The sequence below is a fragment of the Podarcis tiliguerta genome, assembly GCF_965153285.1.
Source record: "Podarcis tiliguerta genome assembly, chromosome: 9".
Classification (NCBI taxonomy): domain Eukaryota; kingdom Metazoa; phylum Chordata; class Lepidosauria; order Squamata; family Lacertidae; genus Podarcis; species Podarcis tiliguerta.
In genome coordinates, this window is record NC_139542.1 from 28514697 (window position 1) to 28537602 (window position 22906).

Genomic DNA, 22906 nt, shown 5'->3' on the forward strand with positions numbered 1-22906 from the left:
TGAAAATTAGAAAGACTTCAGGCTCTCAGTATGTATCAAGCACCTGTATATACACTAAATCACATGGGATTTCTCACTGGTAAATATTTATGATGGCAAAAAATACTCCTTCTGATTATGATGTTGCCGATATAGCTCCATTAATAGGTTTTTTTAAGCTTCATTATCAGCTACCAAAATTATAATAGCAACCTATTCACATGTCGCCACCGCTCTTGAATCTGAGGCATATTTCTTAAAAATAATATTAAATTACAAGCTTCCTCGAATAAGCTATTTCAGACTTTATAAAGAAAGGCTCCTGAATGTACAGATAGTTATCACCATACAATTTTATGTTATTATTAGGTTTGTTTATTTGGCATGTTGCAGAGTTGCTAACATCACAGTAACACCTCCACAGGCTCAAATGAGATTGGAAACATGTTTTTTTCAGAAACTAAAAATATTAACAGTTGTTCTTTCTTGGTGCAAGTGGGAATTTCATTTTAAATGTCCCTCATATATGTGATTAATATTTTTCTGCTTAAAATGCAGTAGTTGTACATAAAGGCACAGAACAAAACGGGCAACCCTTTGTACAATAAAGGCAGGAGGCCAATAGTTTCCTGATATGTGGGCCTGCAACAAAATGTTGTTGTTTGAATTGCTCCTATTCAGAATGCCAACCAGCTAGCCATGTTCTCTTCCAGGATATTCCATTCCACCCAGTCCCCAATTGCCAGTCAGCATTCCACAGCCACTGAGTATAATCATGGGTAACACTTTTAAGCAATATGGTAAGCTAGGAAAACATTGTGGGAGTTTTTTGCATGCAAATAAGCAATAAGTGCCCAGAATTCTGAATATGAAAATGCCAGCAAAAATAGCTTTAAAGGGTTGTTTTTTTTAAACTTACGTTCAGCATAGGTGAAGCTATTATTAGCCATTTACACAATATAACAAATCTTCAAGACATTTGGAAGGCATAAAGATTAGTTTTAAACTTGCTTTGATTAAGGGCTCATCCACACTTATCTGCACCTTAAAGCTCTGAGTGCCATCCCCCTTTTTCTTTGATCAGGAGCTTTGCCCATGAAAATCCACTCTTTAAAGCTGATTCGTAGCAAACAGCATTTCGGGTTTTCCACAGATTGCCATTTGCTCTGATCCAGCTTTAAAGAGCAGGTTTTCATGGGGAACCTCCAGGAGCAAAAAAAAGGGGGGGTGCTCAGCCATTGTGTTTTAAAGTGCAGAGCATGCCTGTGAGAAGTGAGAAGGAGAGGCAAGCATGGACAAGCCTTAAAGCAGCCTTCAGGAGCAAGCTAACTTGCATTCTGCTATATATACTGCTGAATTAGCTAGCATTGGCAGTTAAATTAGTAAGCATTCACAAAGTAATTAAAGAGCACCTGCACCAAAGAGAAGAAAATTATGTTAAAACTCTGAAATTACTAAATGTGCATGTTTTGTTATATAAAGCCAAAATCAGAGATGTGGCTGAGTTACACACTTGAACACATGCATCAATCTTTTGGGAAAATCTTTCAGCATGCGTAAATTCTTCAGCAACTCTAAAATGACTTTAGATATCAGTTTTAGAGTTTTTAACTATCTATTCTTTGCAGCTGTGATGGTGTCAGGGTAGACATCACTGGGTACCTGCCAAGATACACACCTTAGCATTCCCCATTTCCACTCCTTAGAGTCCCCTGACCCCTTTCTTACTGTGACACAGCACATACCGGTAATTAAACTGTGGGATTTTCTCCCTCTAAATCTAGCGATAGCCACCAACCTGAATGACTGAAAGAAGGATTAGGGTCTACCTGGCCTAGTATCCTTTTTCAAATACTGCCTAGCCACATACATGTCGGGATGCTCTGCCAGAGACACTCTTCTTCTAATTGTGAAGGTTATGGGACAACCCAGCGAGAAGGGTGGGATATAAATTACTACTACTACTTACTACTATTTGCTATTTAACCTCCATTAATTTGTCTTAGAGCAACATGTTCATATCTAGATGTTTATATTTTAGCTTAATACGCCAAGATATAAACAAGCCACTCATGGCCACTTCACTCCATCCTTTGCCAACAGACCAAGATGTTTTCCAGTTAGCTATACTTTCCCATTTCATGAACCATGCCATGAAACCATGGTTAACTACTTTGGAACATGCAAGGAGACAAAGCCATGGTTTGAAAATGGCTTCATATTCTTGCTTATTCTGAAGCCATTATTTGGTTCTATTGAAGCAAGAAACTATACATAACTTGAATGTTTCCTGGTTGGTTGGTTGGTTGGTTGGTTGGTTGGCTTGCCTGAATGCAAGGTCAAGATGGCTGCATGTGAGGGCACAAGGCTCAAGGTTGATTCCTATCTCAGCTTATTAAACGAATATATGATCATCCGAATGCAGCTATTAATTCTAATTTTAACACAGCATCTCTTAGGAGAGTGCAGTGATGGGAGGTTTTGCTTCTGCACATGAGTCTGGCAAACCACTCTGAGCTGAAGCATTCCTTCCTCACCCACCCTAGAATGTTTAGTTCACATTGAGTTCATGAAACATCGTACCCTGACCTGTTCTTAATGCATGGTTGACCACATCTATGGAATACGATAGTTATGCCCTTTTAAGTTTTGCTATATCAATCACTAGTAATAATTTAATAAGGAGGTTTTCATACCTGTCTAATTCTGTGTTCCCTTTCCCAACCTTTAATCTATTGATGATTAATGCCTATATGCAACCCTTGCATATGATTTGTGTTAACCAATCAGCAACAAGCACATATGTGGCAATGCTGTAATATTCAATAAAAGGGACTCTCCGAGACATGCTCGGGAGATGCCTCCCATATGACACTTGTCACTCGTCTGTCGTTTATTTCAACCCAACAGTGCAGAACAACTCAGAATACTTGATTCACAAATATGAAGAAAAATACTGGCAACATGTTTCCAGTCATCCATATATCCCCCCCCCCCCCAAGCTGGGCATTTGTACAAAAATAATAAGAAATAAATAAATAAATAAATAAATTCAGACAAGGGAACTCAGTGGAAGGTTTTAGCAAAGAAGACAAGAGACATTTGTCAATTGATATTTCTCCTTGAAGCACATTAGAGCTGATTCTAACCATTTTCCTTTCATTCCTTATACCCCAAATCAGTACTTTTAAAATTATACTATTTCTAAAGTAGCACCATTTGCATCAATTGCTGCACTGTTGTTTTCTTCCTGACTTCTTCTCCCTAAACTTTTCAAGAGACTATGAACTAATAGTCTTCCAGTCACTACTTATTCTAATACTTACTGTAACATCTTCGGAATTTCTGTTGCATTGCCTCTCACAAAAGATGCTCTCAACTAGAATATTTCTTATCAATCTCTATGCTAAGCGTAGCACTATTCTTAAGCCAGCTTCAATTTAATTCAGCATATGAACAAGGAGCAGATCCATTGAATAAGAACAAACTGGGTTTTACATAGCCACTTCCACAATACAAGAGATTTCCAACATTTTACAACCTGATAACAACCAGCTAAATTCCCCATCCAATGAACTCATTTTTCCTTTAGTCCCGTAACCCGAAGACTTGAGTAAAACCGTGTTTCCATTTTATTTTCCTTTATGGCTAAATCCTGTCAAAACCTAACAGGAACTGTCCCAGCAGGCTGCATTAATATTTTGAGAAGAATATAAGCATAATACCTGAGCATTAGCTGTATTTTCCATTTAAAACTTACAAAGAAATCAAGTGCAGAAGTCCTTATCCTTGCAAACCTGAGTTCTCCAAGTAAAAATCACTAGAAAGGCAGCTCGTTTAGCAAGTTTCTGTAAATCCTCTGCAACGGCAAAGCGAAGCTTGCGGTACATACATACAACAGCAATTCTGAGCAACGGTTTCTAGAACTTTCTTCCAGACTTCCAATGTACATAAAATATATAAAGCATATGTAAAATACTAAATTGTTAAGCCTAATCAAAGAAAACTAGAAAAAGCAGAAAGTAGGATAGATCAACATGATAAATAGGTGATGTCAAATGACATCACAAGATTGACATGCAGATGGAGTTTATTAGGAATGGCTAATGGGTCATTTGGAGGAGCTTGGAGGACTGAATTAGGTCCACAGCCTGGAAGGTCTCCAACGTTGTCCTAAGTTTATAAAATCAACAGATCCTTAAAGATCTAATGTTTTTAAAAGCCCAAGAGAACCTAATCAGTTGATTTGTGTTCAAAGGGCACATGCCTAGGAAAAAGAGAAACATTTGTTTTGTTGCGGTGCAGAATAAAAAGCACACTTGTGGCTTTCCAAGTTATCCAGGGAAGTTCTGCACATTACTATCAGGTTATGAACAATCTGCAGAGCTACCTCTCATGCTTTCAGTTTGGGTGCTTACTGCAAAATCAGAATCACAATGACAAGACTCTACAGAAGGCAGGAGCCTTGTTTCCGAAGAAATGCCACAGAAGCATTCAGAAGCCAGCCGTGCACTCGACAAAGCCTGCACTGGTCCCATAAATTAATGGCCCCCACTGGCACCGTGAACAGGTAAAGCATGAGCTCAAAATGAAGCTTCTGTGGAGTGAGGGAATCACAAACATCACAACAACACACTTGGTCTCAGAAAGCTCTTGTAACACAGAGATTTACTATATAAGAACTGGGTAGTGTCAGTTTCCTTAAACCCATCGCTAACAGAAGCTGTGAAAAAGCTTGCTGTTACTGGCAGCATGGCCACCAAGGCAGGCCTATTCAGATGTAAATAAATGTAGGTGTCACTTCCTTTCCGTAGTCCTCTAGCATTTGTGTTTTATTACTTCTCAGAGGTGGTGACCCAAGGTGATTGACCGTAAACATTAACACCCAGAAAGCACCGGCCTGGAAGTTTTATAATGGCTGTTTTCTATATAAATAAACTGCCCTTGGAACCGAGTTTGCTTCTGTGGATATTTTAAAGACTTTTGTCAGCGGAACCCCCTAGAATATACTGTACATCTATCATATCTCAAGTCATAGCTGATTCCTATGTAGAGAGACTCTAACCAAACATTATCGTTCCAAGCTTAAAATATGCTTCTCAGAGGCGGAGCTAGCTGCTGTGCCCGTGGGGGCGGGGCTAGGGGCTAGCGTCCCAGGGGTGTGTGCTGGCGGCGGCGAGCATCCCCGGGGGGACGCCGCCCGCAGCGATGTCACCCGCCCTCACGGATGACACCCGGGGCGAGGCGCACCCCCCTTTCTCTGCCAGTGATGCTTCTAAAAGGAACCAAAAAACCCTGTTTCTGTGCGCATGTGATACATCACTTCTGATCTGCAAGCGAATGCCTGTTGCAGCTATTAGTTGTAAGAGCAGTAACAGCTTTCAAAAGGTGAGTGTCATTTTTAATGTACGCTGGTGCATCTACCTCCCATTACACTGACACTACACACAATCCAGACAAAGTGAAGTACTTTGAAGTGCTGTTAATTTAAATGGAAGACACAAAATCAATGGGACACCGAAGAGCTTAACTATGGCTGGATCATGGTCAGCGGGGGAGAGGGTTGAGTGGAATGGCAGTACAGTTAAGAACAACATAATGATGTAACATCATTTCTATTTACAGAATGATTTCTCCAGTCTTTTTATTTATGCTGAAGACGGATGAAAATGTGGCTGTTTGTCTCTGGATGTTTTAATGGATAACATGCACATGCGTGAGAACACTGCATCACAATAATTGACTCGTGTATGACAGTCCCTATTATTTTCATTGAAAAATGCCAATCTCTCTGCTGCCTTATTGTGAAATCAGTTTGACATTAGGGAATTATTCCTGTCCAGAGGACAGGGCCCATAAAGTGTTTACAATACAGGCCTGTTATAGTGCTTAAGGTTCTTGACGCAGGCAGTTTATGATGCAATGCATCCAGTATCATACTGTCTAAAAGAGACAGTCACTTACCTTTTTGACTTCATACTTAATTGCCAGTTTGACACGACTCAATGAAGCTCTGTGCCTTTGTGTTTCAACTGGCTCAGCCTCCAAATCTCCATTTAGAATGGATTCTACCTCTTCAGAGTCTCGGCAGAGATCAAGGACGCCAACCACAAAATCCTTGCATTGCATAGACAGCTTGCGATAGTCATTCTAAAAAGCAGACAATAGTTATTGAGTCACATCAATTCATGTGGAACTGATTTAGTAATGCACATTTATTTAGTCATGTACATTCTGCAGATGACTGCCTAGGCTGGGTTGCACATTTCTGCCCTCTTTTTCGTACATGGCATTCAAACGATACTTGAATTTGCATAGCAACACAGATACCAACATGCACACTGAGACAGGGAAGACAATGCAGCACTATATGCAGGTCCTCAAATTAGTGTATTATTAATTGTTATGATTTATTCTATTTAGTGTGGCTTTCCACAAAAGCTGCATCAAAACGGCTTGCAGATCCATTAAATGCACAAGGCTTGAAAACATTTAAAAAAACAAATACATGAAAGAACGGTTTATCTAAAAAGTGCTCATGCAGCAATGAACCTAACTCCACCCAATTGAAAGATGAGCAGGTCAAAAATCACACTGTGTTATAATCCAAATTAATCCACCAAAAGCCTAGGTAAACAGGAATTTCTTAGCCTGGCATCTGAAAGGCGACAGTGATGGCGCCAGGCATGTTCTTCTGGGGAGAGCATTCTATCAATGGGGACCAACCACTGAACAAGCCAGTTCTTACCACCCTCCACACATTTCTCAGAAGGGGCACACAGAGAGGGGCCTCTGATGACGATCGCCAAGATCCCAGTAGGTTCACAGGAGGAGTGTACAGTAAGGGCTGCTCTCATATTTGGTTTTGGTCCAAGAGGACCAAAGTAATCAAGAGCAGCAGGATCCTAGAGTATTCCATATGATGGGTACAAGTCAATCACTTTATTATCTCCCCTCTCCCCTCTGTTACTCTAGTTGTCATTCATTTGTCTCTTACATTCCACGGCTCTCTGTAAATCTGTTATTACTGTCTGTCACCTCTGAAAAATGGTCCTTGTGTTCAGAAACTCCTTAGCACACCAATCTCATGGAATTCTTTTCAGCACTGTTAATTTTAGTATTTAAGTCTTGAGCCCGGTTGCTTTCACTACAGAAGTGCTGAATACATTGATAATGTACCTCTCTCTTCCCTGCCCCATTTTAGAACTTTGCTTTGAATATGTCCCAACTTCCTCCTTATTCTCCCTTATTTCAGAAAAGCATTTAGGGTTGCGATCCTATGCCACTTACATGGGAGTAAGTTCTGTTGAAATCAATGGAGCTTACTTCGGAATACACCATAAAACTCAGAGTTGCCGGCATCACTATGGCTACACCTATGACTTCAAAAATCATTATCTTCCTGTCCTAAGATTACAGAAAGGTGAAGACTCTAAAATTAAGGAGCTGATTTCATTTGTTTCCTGCCTTCTTATTTGTGACTTCTTAGTCCCTCAAAAACCTTAGCTACAATACATAATTAACTTTTTAAAAACACCACATGATCAACTTGGGTTGTTAAAAATGTGGGGCAAGTAGATCTGTGCAAAGTTCAGAAAGTCTGAAGCAACCTCATGCAATCCTACACTCACTTACCTGGGAGTAAGTCCAACTGAACTCAATGGGTCTAACTCCTTCAGAGTGGACATAGATAGGATTGTGCTATAAATCACCAGTGGTACCTCAACACACACCACCTCTGGCAAAAGTAGACCAGGCAGCAGCAGGTCAGTATATGTGGGTCAGTGTGCAAGCTCAGCATGTGCTAAAGTGACATAGTTGACTCCATCCAGGTAGTCATAAGAATAATAATATAATCATAATAATTTATTATTTATACCCCGCCCATCTGGCTGGGCCTCCCCAGCCACTCTGGGCGGCTTCCATATAAACCAAAATTACACTAAAATATCACACGTTAAAAACTTCCCTGAACAGGGCTGCCTTAAGATGTCTTCTGAATGTCAGGTAGTTGTTTATCGCTTTGACATCTGCTGGAAGGGCGTTCCACAGGGCGGGCGCCACTACCGAGAAGGCCCTCTGCCTGGTTCCCTGTAGCTTTGCTTCTCGCAGTGAGGGAACCGCCAGAAGGCCCTCGGCGCTGGACCTCAGTGTCTGGGCAGAACGATAGGGGTGGAGACGCTCCTTCAGGTATACTGGACCGAGGCCATTTAGGGCTTTAAAGGTCAGCACCAACACTTTGAATTGTGCTCGGAAGCGTACTGGGAGCCAATGTAGGTCTTTCAAGACCGGTGTTATATGGTCTCGGCGGCTGCTCCCAGTCACCAGTCTAGCTGCCGCATTCTGGATTAGCTGTAGTTTCCGAGTCACCTTCAAAGGTAGCCCCACGTAGAGCGCATTGCAGTAGTCCAAGCGGGAGATAACCAGAGGATGCACCACTCTGGCGGGACAGTCCGCAGGCAGATAGGGTCTCAGCCTACGTACCAGATGGAGCTGGTACACAGCTGCCCTGGACACAGATTTGACCTGTGCCTCCATGGACAGCTGTGAGTCCAAAATGACTCCCAGGCTGCGCACCTGGTCCTTCATGGGCACAGTTACCCCATTCAGGACCAGGGAATCCTCCACACCTGCCCGCCTCCTGTCCCCAAAAAACAGTATTTCTGTCTTGTCAATCTGTTACCCGCCAAGAAGTGGTTCTGCTTAATTCCTTGCAGGACCTGAAGCTTTTAGGGGGGAGCAATGACACCTGTGATAAAATTATGAGATGAGACCACTATCTTTCTCATCTTCCCAGCTGCCTCTTGCACAATACCCATGGAACTACTTCTCCATAGGAAAAGCAGAGAAGCCTCTTTCAACCAGTGGCGTAGCAAGGTCAGGTGATACCCGGGGCAGAACATTTCTTGTCACCCCCCCCCCCGCCCCATTGAAATTATTAAAAGAAGGAAAAATAAAATACTTACAGTTACAAGTGTTGTTTTCTGGTTTATTTACTTAACACTGTGAGCATAAGCACTTAAAACCTTTCCCCCCCACCCAACTTTGTTCTCTGCAAATTTTGAAATCGCATCATCAAAATCAATTCCTTCCGCTACTTTTTTTTTCAGCTGACAAGATGGCTAAGTCAGAGAGCCAAGCTTGACTCATAGTGGACCTAAGATAACTCTTGATTGAGCATTTTATCCTTACAACAACAACCTTGTGAGGGAGCGGCCTGAGGGGTCCATCGAAAAGGGAGATGAAGCTTATAAGCACCGGAGCACTTAAGCAGCTCTTTTGTGTCAAGACTTGGAGCAACAAGCTTGCAACCCGCCGTCCTTTAAAGCCTGCCTGTCGGGGAGCCAGGTGAGATAGTTGGCTGGATGCAGCTGCACCTGGGAGACTCTCCCCACCTTTCTCTACGGAAAGGCAGCGGTGAGGGAGTCTGCCTGCCTCCTCCAACTCATCCGCCCTACAGCTGGGAGGGAGGCAGCGGGCAGACCGTTTGGGGTAGCACGGAGCCTGCACGCGCCAAAGCCACTCTGTCTCTCCTAGGAGAGATGCATGGCTCAGGTGCACTGCAGGGCCCACGGTGAGTGCTGCCTGGCATTTTGTCACCCCCCTCAGTGGTGACACCCGGGGCAACCTGCCCCTACCACACCCCCTTCCTCCGCCCCTGCTTTCAACACACACAAAATGACGCACACGTTTAATCCAGGACCCAGCTGCTGGTCTCTCTTTCGTATGCTCAATTTATTATAAAGCTTAGTACCAAGTCTCAACTAAGCAATTACACAAACCTCGGAGTGCAAATGGTATTATCTGCAAAGCGTCTAACGCATTTTAAACTTGCTCTGCAAATAAGAACGCAATTATGACAACTAGCTGCGATCTCCCTAGAGAACCGTCCTAAAGGGCGATTGAAATTAGGGCAGCTTGATCTTCTTGTCAGATTTTTGCCATTGTTCACATTCTTCCATGGGAGTTGCATCTGGAAACCCAGACTAGCCACTTCTCCTTTGCCTGGGAAGCTGTTTGAAAGCACCCCTGGCTTCTTCTTAAAACCTTTGCTACCGAGTTAGAGCTGCTCTAACTCATATGTATAAGAATAGACCTTATTGGGCAAAGCATGGGTCAATAATCACAGCAAAAGCAGCATGGCATGAGGAAGGACCATAGCTCAGTAGCAAAGTGTCTGCTTTGAATCTCTAAATAGGGCTAGAAATGAGACCCCAGGGAGCTTCTACCAGTCAGTGCAGACAATACTGAACTAGATAGACCAAGGATCTGCCTAAATATAAGGCAACTTCCTATGTGCCTTACATACTCATTTTAGCAAAAGGGAAGAGAATTTAGTGTTCGATCTATCCAGATATGTTTGTTTCTGATTTTTCTAGAAAAAGGCTTCAGCTCTAGCTGGTAGAATTATTATTATTATTTTAAAGTCATTGTTTAAATGTGTGTGTGTGTGCATTACTATCTTTGACAAGGATACAGTAGTGAAAGTGGATTTTAAATATCAGGACTGAGGCAAGTCATGAAAAAAAATAAATCTCAGTGTGTTGGTATTGCTCCTTAATCACTCAAGATTTTTTCTGCATTATTCAAGTCCAACCAATCATGCCAAAGCATTTATAAAAGAATAATGCCAGCTAGATCTCCTTGACAAGAGATAATCTAATGAGCAAGAACTGCTGTTCTTTTAACAAATTAGAAGTTTCAAATTTTTGCAAAGTTGCAATATCCTTAATAGAATGAGAATTTCTTCACAGTTGCCAACAGTCCTAAGTTAAGAGCCCTGGAATTCATCTATGCCAGGCATGTGGGGATATGCAGCATGAGAAGGCAAAAACCTATTGCATTTGCTCTGCCTCAAATGGTAATGAATGGCTGCATGATTCAAGTGATAAGCCTGATCCATTATAGAATGGAAAATCCTTCTCTGTCCCATTTTAGCCATAGATTCTGTTGAAAAAAGCAACCTCCTGGACAATCAGATAAACCAAGACAACCAATTAAAACCCACGATTCTATGCTTTCTCGCTGTCTCTCGCTTTGCTTTCAGAAGTGTCAGAAGGTATGCTCTGTTCAAAGCTTGTGGCTTTCCGATAGCTTTGAACAGGCATTTCTATCTCAAATCCTGTAGGCAAAGTATTATCTCATATTTGATTCTCCTCTCAGCACAGGATAGGGTAAGCAGCAGCAGACAATTTCATTCTCACTTCCATTCAGTTTTCCCTACTGAAGCCAAAATCAGTTCTATATTAGACCAATTGCATTGCTTCCGATGACAACATTTCTGTGTCATTGTTCTTCCTAGTGTCATGGTTTCAGATTCATCCCTCATACTGGTCCACCCCACCTATCTCCGTCTGCTACCACCAGACTTTACATTTCAAAGCATTTCCCCACTAGTTATGAGGCAACGAATGACTGTGCGCCTCAAGCAACCACAACACAGTAGTCCCTTCTCTATGTTAACATTTGCAAATAATGCATATCCCAGACACATTACACGAGAAAGTTTTGAGACCTTCTGATAAAAGCCGTCCAAAATCCTTAAGGATACATATTGCATGGCCAGGTTGACATTGTTTGTTGCAAATAAACATAAGAGATGTTTGAAAACCTCCCAAAAAGTTATAAAGAAGACTGGAGTTTTGTGAACGGACCCACTAAATGAGATAGTGGTTGATGACTCCTCCTTGTTGCTGATTAGATTGTTTTGTCAAGTTTGAATGCTGATAGGTATTGGTGTCCCATTCAAAATAAAAGGATTAAGTTCTGCTTTAAAAAAATTAAATCTTTATTTACTTACTAAATTTTTTATCCAGCCCTTCCTCCAAGGAGTTCAGGATTTCCCTGGCCTGCAACACAGTTCGTCAAGGCACACTAGTTAAATGGGTTGACAACAGGCAACCAATGTTAGTGGTGGAACTGGGTTTCATAAATAAAGCAGTAAGATGCCTTGAGGGGCTGGGTTCTTGTAGTATAATGCAATCCATAAGTGTAATGGAGCAACAAAGACAAACAAACCCCACAAAAACCTACAAAGTAACATTAACACCAAAGCCTGAAAAGAAAAAGCAATCTGCCCCATATGTATACATTAGTGGCTTACAAAGTAGGCCTAGCATTAGGGGATGCAAATAATCCCATTCTAATGCTCACATTCTCCATCCTTGAACAAGCACATCAAGCTCTTGAATCTGTGCCTCGAATCTTGAATCTGTTAAAGACAGATCTATTTCTTTTTTCTGGCATGGATGGGAGATTCCATCACCAGCTTTACTTAGCCTTTAATTGACAGTGGAACTTCCAAAGGATTCCTGTGCCTTCAAATGATATGCACTGGAGGTATGTGGGTGTGGGTGTGGCTGTGTCAGGATTTTACTTTTTCTAACCTATCTTGAAGACTTTTCCCAAACAAATTTACATTAAAGAATACAGTTTTTGAACTGTATTTTGGTTTTTGAACAGCTTAGTTCTTGAACATTTTGGCTCCTGAATGCCAGAAACTGGGAAGTGACTGTTCCGGTTTGCGAACTATTTTTGGAAGCTGAACAACTGACAGGGCTTCCGTGGTTTCCGACTGACTGCAAGAGCTTCCTGACACCAATCAGAAGCTATGCTTTGGTTTCCAAACATTTTGGAAGTTGAATGGACTTCCGGAATGGATTCCATTCAACTTCCAAGGTATGGCTGTATGTCATTTAAAGACTATGACATGCAGTTATGTTCTTAATTTGCTACTGTATGGGCTGGAAGCATTTGCTCTGTTGGTACATAGTACAAGAACAGTATAAGAACAAACATAGGTCTGATGATATACCATTTCAAACAGGGTTAAAAGGCCTAATTCAATATAGTCAACCACTTTTTCAGTAAATGCTGCAGTTTCTAAGTGCAAGTCAAAGCTGACACCTTAGTATTTAGGTGCTGTCACTGTTTGCTTGGGTCTATATCTCTCCTAGCCTTCGCCAGAAACTTTTGTTCTATTAATAATATGATCTATGATCAGTTACAGTCAGTAAACTACAATGTCATGCTTCGATTAACTGCATGCTTTATGAGAAGCTGGGATAGTAGAGCAAAGCCTTGAAAGAGTTTATTATGGCCTGTAATAGCTACACGTTCAACTTCCAGGATTATAGTCTTCCTTCAAACAATATTTTTGTAACTTCAATAAGTCAATTTTATCTGGATACAGAAGATCTGGATACAGAAAATAAAAAGTAAGGAAGAAACGTATTTCTGCACTACACAACAATGCATCAAATGTATTATACACTACACAACAAGGAATCATCTTAGAGTTTCAGTACAATGTATAAAATAAAGATTCGCAAATCCTGCTGTGTTGCAGGATGCATTGGAACAAGATGAGGTGCTTTCCTTGGTATGACATTGTAATACAAAACTGTGTAAATGAGCAGAATGTTGAAGTAATTACGTATTTACGTAACTATTCAAATCCAAATCTAATGCCACGCTTACAAAATATGCAACTTGCAAAAAGGCTAAGTTTAATTTTTCACCGCACTTCCATCTACAATGGAAGGGCCACTGAAGGAGCTGAAATGTGCTGTAGCAGATATTAAGTTGTACATTATGTCTGGCACTGCCGTGTTAAATACCCACATAACCATATACCATCACTGCCAGCCCATGCTGCCCACCCACATTTAGCTCTTTAAACCTCTCTCTGCTCGGAACAGGCCTCGCAGATTAATGTGTCTTTTGCCTCCTCACAATAATTTAGGGAAAAGTTAATTAGAGAAGTGGAATCCAACACTGACCCAGAAGGACCCCATTAAAATGTTTGCTGCAGCTGGATAAAATTGCCATTTGTAGAACCAATTTTGTTTACAATCTGCATCCACCATCCCAGTTTCTTCTTTCAGAAAGACCTACTTCAGGATAGGGCTATCCTCTGTAACTTTATCAGGCATTTTAAAAACATGGGCATCATAAAGGGGCAGAGCAGAGTAATGCTTATCAGAGTCCAGTTAATGAAAAATCTGGAAAAAGAGAGACTAGTCGGCATGCTATGACTCCATTATATGTATAGATGATCATCAGACAGAAAAGTGGGACATCTGGATAGATTTTAACAGCTGGCTCTTGGCACACTAATACATTTCTGGCAGATGAATGAGCGGTGTCCTTCTGAGAGGGAAATGACAAATGTGCGTAGCTTTTATAACTTGTAAACAACAATCTAGAGGTGTGAATAGAAACAGGAATACTCATTTAGGACCTAGCACTTGCTTTTTCTTCTGGTAGCTCAGATGGCATTATTTCAACAGAGTGCACTTTAATAAAAACAATTATGTTCTGTTACAGTGAACAAACCTGTTTTCATCTATTCCAAGGGGAGTATTGCGTTTTTTCTGATTACACCCGGCGCTTATGAAGTATTTTCATTTAAAGCAAAATGGTGTTTTCAAAAAACATCCAGACATCGCAGCAGCAATATTAACAGGAACAGATAAAGTGAGGGGGAAATAAATGTGAAGTGTTTTAATCCACCGAAGCCAATGCAGCACGCAGAGAAGGCACAGAAAAAAGAAGAAGCCTTACCTTGAATTCTTTTTCAATATTAGCCAGTTTAGCAAGCTCATTACTGAGTTCTAGAGCAGTGAGAACCGGGTCTTCGCTAGACAGAGACAGGTAGGCAGGACTTGCCAAGCCCTTGTATGCATTTATCCTTGACCTGGAATGGCTGAAAGAATCATGCTTTTGTTTCTCAGTACAATCGTTGCACTTGCAGAAATAATCATGAGGTCTCTCTATCCTCGCCCCTTTCATTAACAGCATGTGCACCACCTCATACTTCTGACAGTGGGCTGCTAAAATGATGGGTGTGATGTCTGGGGAGAATCGGGTGCCGTCTTCATCGTAAGAATAAAAGTCATCATCCTGGAGCTCCTGCTCACAAGGGCTCAGAGTCAGCCGCTTGCTAGCTGCAAACCCGGGATGATTCAAGATTGCTTCCACAATCCGGACATACCCTTTGCTAATTGCAAGCAGCAGGGCATCTCCGATCCGTGCCAGATTCTCCTTCTTCAACAGAAGTTCTGTCACTTCCAAATGTTCATTCCCCACAGCGAGCTGCAAGGCATTTTGGCCCATGTAGTCGACACAGTTGACATTCAACGTTTTTGACTCTTCCAGCATTTTGCGTACCACAGGGATGTTCCCATACTCTGCCGCGTCCAGAAAGCGCTCTTCCTCTGCCGTAAGACTTGTGCCCCTCTCGTTGAACATAAAAGCTGGACCTCTGATTGCTTGCCGCCTTCCCTTTTCCCTCATCACAGTCATGCGTCTCAAAGAAGGGCTTCCATCAATGGTCCTAATGAGCAGAAACAAGACATTTGGAATATTTTTATAGCTGTCATTGTCTTGGAAGAGCTTCTCTAGGAATCTACACTCTTGGGCTAGAGTGGCCCAAGTTAAATATGCATACAATAGGTGAAGACAGGTCAATCACAAAAAATAATCCACACTGCACACCTGGATTAATTGAGAATGATCCCTCCCCACTTCAAACGGGGGGCACTTTTTGTGTGGCTGCACACAGCCCCCTGATCCCACACGATTCCTGACAATTTGGCCTGGCTTCACCTCCCCAAGCTCAATACCTGGAGGTTCCCGCCCAACCTCAGACAGTAAACCAATCCCAGGTGGGGAGGTGTTGCCAGGGGAGTCGACCAGGTAGGGTTGGGACCACCCTGCACACACAATAGAGCAGGCTTCCTCAACCTCGGCCCTCCAGATGTTTATAGACTACATTTCCCATCATCCCTGACCACTGGTCCTGCTAGCTAGGGATCATGGGAGTTGTAGGTCAAAAACATCTGGGGGGCCGAGGTTGAGGAAGCCTACAATAGAGGGTGGAACTTAGCTGGGAGTTGGTCTCCCTATATCTGAAAGTTTAATAAAGCTGTGGCCAATTTTAATCCCATAACACGTCATGAGTCATTATTCCACCCGGGGGTCGCCTGGGGTCGGGGGGTCTCCGCGTGGCAATGCAATAAGAATTTAACAACCACCTACAGAGCAACACCATTACAGCTCACTTAGAACAGCAGGCAGTCATAGCAACATCCCTTGCAGTCTCGAAGAGGCATAGCTTCTTACAGACCACCTTCCGTGTTTTCCATTTTCACAGACCTAAGCACAAGTTTCTGGACCACTGACCACTATCATCCCTGACTGGTAGTCATGTTGGCTGGAGCCAATGGAAGTGAAGTCCGACTGCATCTGAAAGGCTACAACTCTCTCATACTTACAATGGCCATGCAGAAAACCACAGGCTTTCATTTCCTTCTTCCCTTGCACCCTAGTACCCACCTCACTCGGGATGGAAAAGAATAATAAATTCAGCAAATGAAACTCAGTTTTTATAGGGCGAGAACATTCTTCTAAATGTACAGTGTTTTGTCAGCGGAGATAAATAGTCCAATAAATATACTATGACAATGTCATATATTTGATGTGCCCGATATGTCTTCCCAAAATAAATTACTATTAGAAAGTAGCTTGTATTTCATTGACAAGACTCTTGCCTGGCATTTGAAAAAGCATTTTTCTTTTCTGTGGTCCTGCATATCCAGATAGCTAGCTAAAGGGAACATATATAATCAAATAAAATAAGGAACCAAGATGCACTGTAATTCCTGCACAACCAAATTGGCTATTGAAGTTTGCGAATTTAATGCTGATGTGTTTTTTTAATCTACTTACTGTGTAATGGCGGTTGCTTGTGATAAATTTTCTGGCAGGAGATTGCATGGGGGTGGAATTTACTGTGATAAATGTTAGTTATTATTGAAGTATGTTTTAAATATACGGTTACTAGGAAAGTAGTCCTGAGACCTTCAGGAATAATGCCATGTTTAAATAAAATAGCAATTATAATAATAATCAATGTCAATGAAAACATTGTTGCTGTAACAGTTCAAGAATTAGACACCAAAACTCACTATGCCACAGTTAAGCACTTTTCAGTCCAATCAATTTCAAAGGAAGAACACTTAACAGTTCTCCTGAAATCAATGAAACAAAAAAGTTATTCATTGTAGCAGACAGTAGGTTAATTATTCTATCCTGTTTGTCCTTATCAACTGAGAGCATGGAAAACTAGCACCTAACAGCATGTGCAACAAAAGTCATACTCAAACTGCCATACATTTGTTAACTCAAACCCAACAGGTAAGGTAGAAAGCAGAGGTGCAACCACAGCCAGCATGGCCAATGGTCAAGGATGATGGGACTTGTAGTCCAAAGTCTCTGGAGGACAGCAGGTTGAGGAGAATGGTAGAGTGCAAACACTGAGTAGCAGGCAAACTCAGTTATTTTGCTCTGAAAATGACAGCTAGTATGTTTTACGATAATGGTATTTCAATCAATCTAAATTTTAAACATAGTGGAAATCACAAAAGATGCAAGAGTGTTTGCTTCACATGAAAATGTGATGAAAAATTAACCTAGCATGTTTCGAGTATCATTATGTCCTCTTTTTCCACCCACCTCTAATTGGACCCAGTTCTAAACTAACTGCAGTAATTTTTTAAAAAGTTAAAAACCAAATTTCCTCCTAATGATTTCCTGTCAGATGTTAATATCTATTATTAAAAACATTTACTAGAAGGGCAATTATTAAAAAATAACTTGTAGAAATGCAGGATTTTCGGGAAGTCTTCTAGAGAAGTGGTTCATGTTAGCATGAAAGGATAGAGTCCTGGCATGTTAGTGTGAGACCATGATGGGAATTTTTTCATCACTGGGTAGGTTCATATTCTTTTTCAATACATTGGTATCTCTGGTTACGAACTTAATTCGTTCCAGAGGTCTGTTCTTAACCTGAAACCGTTCTCAACCTGAGACCGTTCTTAACCTGAGGTACCACTTTAGGTAATGGGGCCTCCCGCTGCCACCGTGCCACGAGCGCGCGGTTTCTGTTCTCATCCTGAGGTAAAGTTCTTAACCCGAGGTACTATTTCCAGCTTAGCGGAGTCTGTAACCCAAGGTGTTTGTAACCCAAGGTACCACTGTATTCCCATTCATGTGTTTCACAAAGAGACACACAAACAATTTATACAGTGGAACCTCGGGTTGCGGACGCAATCCATGACGGAGGCACATCCGCAACCCGCAGCGTTCACATCCTGAAGCACTGCGTCTGCGCAGACGCCGGTGTGATTTGGCGCTTCTGTGCATGCGGCAAAACTCGGAAGTAACCCGTTCTGGTACTTCCGGGTTTCCTGCAGTCTGCAACCCAAAAACACGTAACCTGAAGCGGCCGTAACATGAGGTATGACTGTACTTCCCATCTCATCCCAGTCTTTCTTCCCCTCCCCACCCCCAACAAATACTGAACTACTGGAAAAGTTGGAGGGAATTTTTTTAATCTTAGAATATGTTTATAATTTGAAACATTTTGTAAAGAACATCCGCTGTGACGCATTGCAGCAAACTGAGACAAAGTGTACAATACTAGCAGCGCCGGCCCTGCCATTAGACAGGGGGCAAATGCCACCTAAGGCAGCAGATGCTGGGAAGTGGGGAGTAGCAGCAAGTTGTTGGGATGAGAGAGCAGTGCAGGCCAAGAAGCCTGTCCTGAGCCCTCTAAAACAGCCTTAAGGGGATGCTGTTCCATCATCAGTGCTGAAACAAGGTTTGAATGGCCTGCCTTGCAAACTTCTGCAGATGGGACTGGGGAGATGTGGCGCCATCTTATCCTTCACTCAAGGCAACAGCATGACTCAGGTTGGCCGTGAAGACTCGTATGAATAAGCAGCAATATTGTCTGAATTAAAAAATGCACACCATTAGCAGCCTTTTTTTTTTTACCTAAATATTCTGTTTTAAATTTAAAGGCTATAGGGTGCTGTTTAAAAACAACCCTCTCTCTCTGTCTCTCTCAAACTTTAATTAATGGAATTTGAAAGCATTTGCTACTTACAAAGCTAAACCCAGAAAAACATTACCAGAATATATAGCTAAAAATGGCAGCTGTAGTTCTTGAATGTGCAAACGGAAAGGCTCTTAAGCTCTCTTCTGCCACCATCCAAATTCAGAATTGTGCCTTGAATTAATAACCTTTGGCAAATGCATGCAACAGATGCTGAATTTGTTTGATAGTCCAAAGAGGGACCCAGCAAATCAGGAGTTAATTATTCACCTTTTATTTGCAGCTAGTGCGACAATAGCAAAGCTCTGGAATGGTTTTAAGTGCACTGATGTAGACGATTGGTATTGTTAAGATTTGGCATATAGCCCTGTTAGAAAAGCTTTCGCATAAATGGCAAGTTATTAGGGGGCAAATAGAGAGAGATCAATTTGCAACCATATGGTTCCTTTTTATTGAATACACTCACATACAGGAGCACAGCAGAGCTGTTCCAGCACTACATAAGTCAGTAGGGCTATTATGGGGAGCTTTAGGTAATGGAAACAGACTTTGTCTTGGGTCCACTGGGGTCTCCAATTTCTGTTCAACGAAACAAAAGGAACGTACTTTCTTTCTCTTTGATTACCTGTGCACGTTGCTAAGATCTTGATAATACTATATCCACTTAAATTGAGGGTGATTTTTGATGTTTTATCCCCCAACCTGGTCTTCCTTTTACTCTGTGAGGTGGGTGAATAGTGTTGCTTGTTTGGGGTTGTACTGAGGGGGACAGGAGTCCCTTCCTCTGTCTATTCACATTTTAGAAGAAGAAAAAATTTACAAGAACTATATTATTAAAAAGTTGATGCATACAACTGAGGTGGAAACCAAAGTGTAGAACCATTTGCCACATTTGCTGGCACCTGGCCCCTTAATTAGGCCCAGATACAAGCAGGTATGCACTAACCAGGCAATGAGGAGACCACATCTGGACATTGCCTGGAGACTCCATCTGTAATTGATGGCAGTGAAGGAGCTCATCTTCTGTGCCTTAGGCAGAAAGGAGGGGAGGCAGGAATGATATAAAAAGACAGAAGAAGGTGGAAAAGCCCAATAGAGACATAGGGAACAGGTTGGTCAAGCTGGAAGCCTAAATAAGGGGCCTCCACAGAGACGGGGGCGGGGGGAGTTCTTGCTTCCCTGTTGGAAGGTCTTCTTCAGGCTGTTCCACTAAGCTCTATTGGGCATGACCTGAGAAAAGAGTATGCTTTCTCTTGGCGAGGCATAACAGCCTGGATTTAACCCTGCTAAGGGTCCTGAGGCACAAGACCCTTGTTTACCTTGGGGAAGAAACTTTCCTGGAACTTGGAAGCATCTCTGGAAGGAACTGACTGTCCCTTCTATAACCTGAATGAAGTCTGATATAGAGCTGACCTGATGAGACTTGGTGCCATTCTTTTGACATTTTTGGAACATGCCCCTTGCTTTTGATTGCTCCTTCCTCAGGGGTAGGGCACCCAAGTGAATACAGGAAAGAGCCCCTGTTCCTTTAAGGGCATTTACTGTTCTCTAAACTTGCTCTGGTGTCATATTCACGCCCTAGTGATATAGACAAATGTACAGTGAAATCCTGTACATATCTGTTCAGATGTAAGTGCGGCGGAATTTAATTGGGTTTACTCTCAGGTAAGTGGGCAGAGTGTGGAAGCTGTAATTCTGGAAATGAGTTGATGCAACTGTCATAATAAATCCACTTAGGGGAAAACTATGTTCCTAGTGCAGGTGAAAGTGGCAGGGAAACCTTTTAAATAAATTAATAATATCCACATAATGTTGGCAATGGAAGCCTTACTGGGATTTGTGCCAGCTGAAAGCCTTCCTGCACTGAGAGATGTTTTCAGGAAACTTTCTGCAGCAATACTAGGGAAATACTCCCAGAATAGCAATGCTCACTTACAGCCTCAGAATTGTTTTCTTTTAGGTATTTGCATGGATCAGAACACATCAGTACACATCAGAATCAGGAGGGCTTTTATTGCAAGTTAATTAGTACTGGACTTTGTATTACCTTTAGCCACACTTGCTTCATTAGCACATGCTTCACACTGCAGAGCATATGAGCTTCAAATTAAAATTCAATTCAAGAGGAAATTACCTACTTTCTAACAAAAACGGGGCTGCTGGCTTCTGTGTACCCCAGTGCACAGTGGCTGTGAAATACCGTATGACGAAGTCTGCTTGTACAGTGGTACCTCGGGTTACATACACTTCAGGTTACATACGCTTCAGGTTACAGACTCTGCTAACCCAGAAATAGTACCTCGGGTTAAGAACTTTGCTTCAGGATGAGAACAGAAATCGTGCTCTGGCGGCAGCGGCAGCAGGAGGCCCCATTAGCTAAAGTGGTGCTTCAGGTTAAGTACAGTTTCAGGTTAAGAACGAACCTCCGTAATGAATTAAGTACTTAACCCAAGGTACCACTGTATATAGCTACACTTGGGAAGAGTCAAGCAACTTTCTTCTACAATAATTTATAGAGGGGCAGAATAAGAGCAAGAAACACTCTAAACCAGGAATGTGCACACGCCCACAAGTCCCTTGGTCTCTGGTGTCCTGTTGCTTCAGCACGTCCTGTTAGGTTGATTAATTGAGCTCTAGGAACAGCATAGAGCAGAGTTACATCTGCTGCTATGGCAGCTGGTGGGACAGACTGCAGAAAATGCATTCCAGTCAGCAACCTGCAACATGCAGAGGCCGAGGTTGGAATGAAAATGATGCTAGTGTTATTCATTTCATAGGGCTCTTAATGGCAGTCCTCCTCTACTCAAACCATCTTAGAGAGTCGCATTATTGTCCATCTAGATAATTACAATTACTATTAAATCATCTATACAGCATCTTAAAAAGCAGAATCACCTTGCCAACAAAGGTCCGTATAGTTAAAACTATAGTGTTTCCAGTAGTGATGTATGGAAGTGAGAGCTGGACCATAAAGAAGGCTGATCGCCAAAGAATGGATGCTTTTGAATTATGGTGCTGGAGGAGACTCTTGAGAGTCCCATGGACTGCAAGAAGATCAAACCTATCCATTCTTAAGGAAATCAGTCCTGAGTGCTCACTGGAAGAACAGATCCTGAAGCTGAAGCTCCAATACTTTGGCCACCTCATGAGAAGAGAAGACTCCCTGGGAAAGACACTGATGTTGGGAAAGATTGAGGGCACAAGGAGGAGGGGACGACAGAGGACGAGATGGTTGGACAGTGTTCTCAAAGCTACCAGCATGAGTTTGACCAAACTGCGGGAGGCAGTGGAAGACAGGAGTGTCTGGCATGCTCTGGTCCATGGGGTCACGAAGAGTCGGACATGACTAAACAACAACAATTATATCATCAGTCCACAGCCTCAGTAAAAAAAATAAAAATACCCTCAGGATGACACTGTAACATGTTCTGTGAACCACCCTGATTCCTGGTATAGGGCAGTATATAAATTTAATAACATCATAACATCAAAACATAAAACATAACATAATCAGGAGTGGGAAACCTTTGGTCCTATGCATGCTATTGGACTCCAACTCCCATCGACACAGCAAATAATGAAGGATGATGGGAAATAATGAAAGATGATGGGAGCTGGAATCCATCATCACTTGGAGGGCGACAGGTTCTTCATATCAGACATGTATCATGCTCTAGGATGTTCAAAGCACTACACACACACACACACACACACACACACTATCTCTGTAAGCTTTGCAGCAACTTTTCTAAAACTTGCCAGAATTGCTACCCTCAGTGTTATCATCAAAACATTACAGATGGAGGACTAAAGTTGAGACAAGAGTGGCTTGGTGTGGTTTTAGACAAGTCTCACAGTCGAGTGATAATGTAATCTGGACCATTCAAGTGACAGCCATCATTTTGGGCACTACGCTGCCCCAGATTGCCAAAGGTAAATGCTTAACTCTTAAACTGGGTTTTGCATGTTCCCTTCCTACTGCTTTAGGACAAAAGAAATAGGTTGCAACTTGCAAGTCTTAGTATC

General features: G+C 42.0%; 1 protein-coding gene across 1 annotated transcript in view; it reads right to left on the bottom strand.

Annotated features, from left to right (window-relative positions):
• The window catches only part of TRPC3 (transient receptor potential cation channel subfamily C member 3), a 58195-nt gene that overhangs the window by 25748 nt on the left and 9541 nt on the right, over nt 1-22906 (bottom strand). The window contains exons 2-3 of the mRNA XM_083457211.1: nt 14545-15316; nt 5944-6129 (exon numbers count right to left, since the gene is read on the bottom strand). Coding sequence (XP_083313337.1) covers nt 5944-6129; nt 14545-15316 — 958 coding nt within the window. The remainder of the gene's footprint in view (nt 1-5943; nt 6130-14544; nt 15317-22906) is intronic.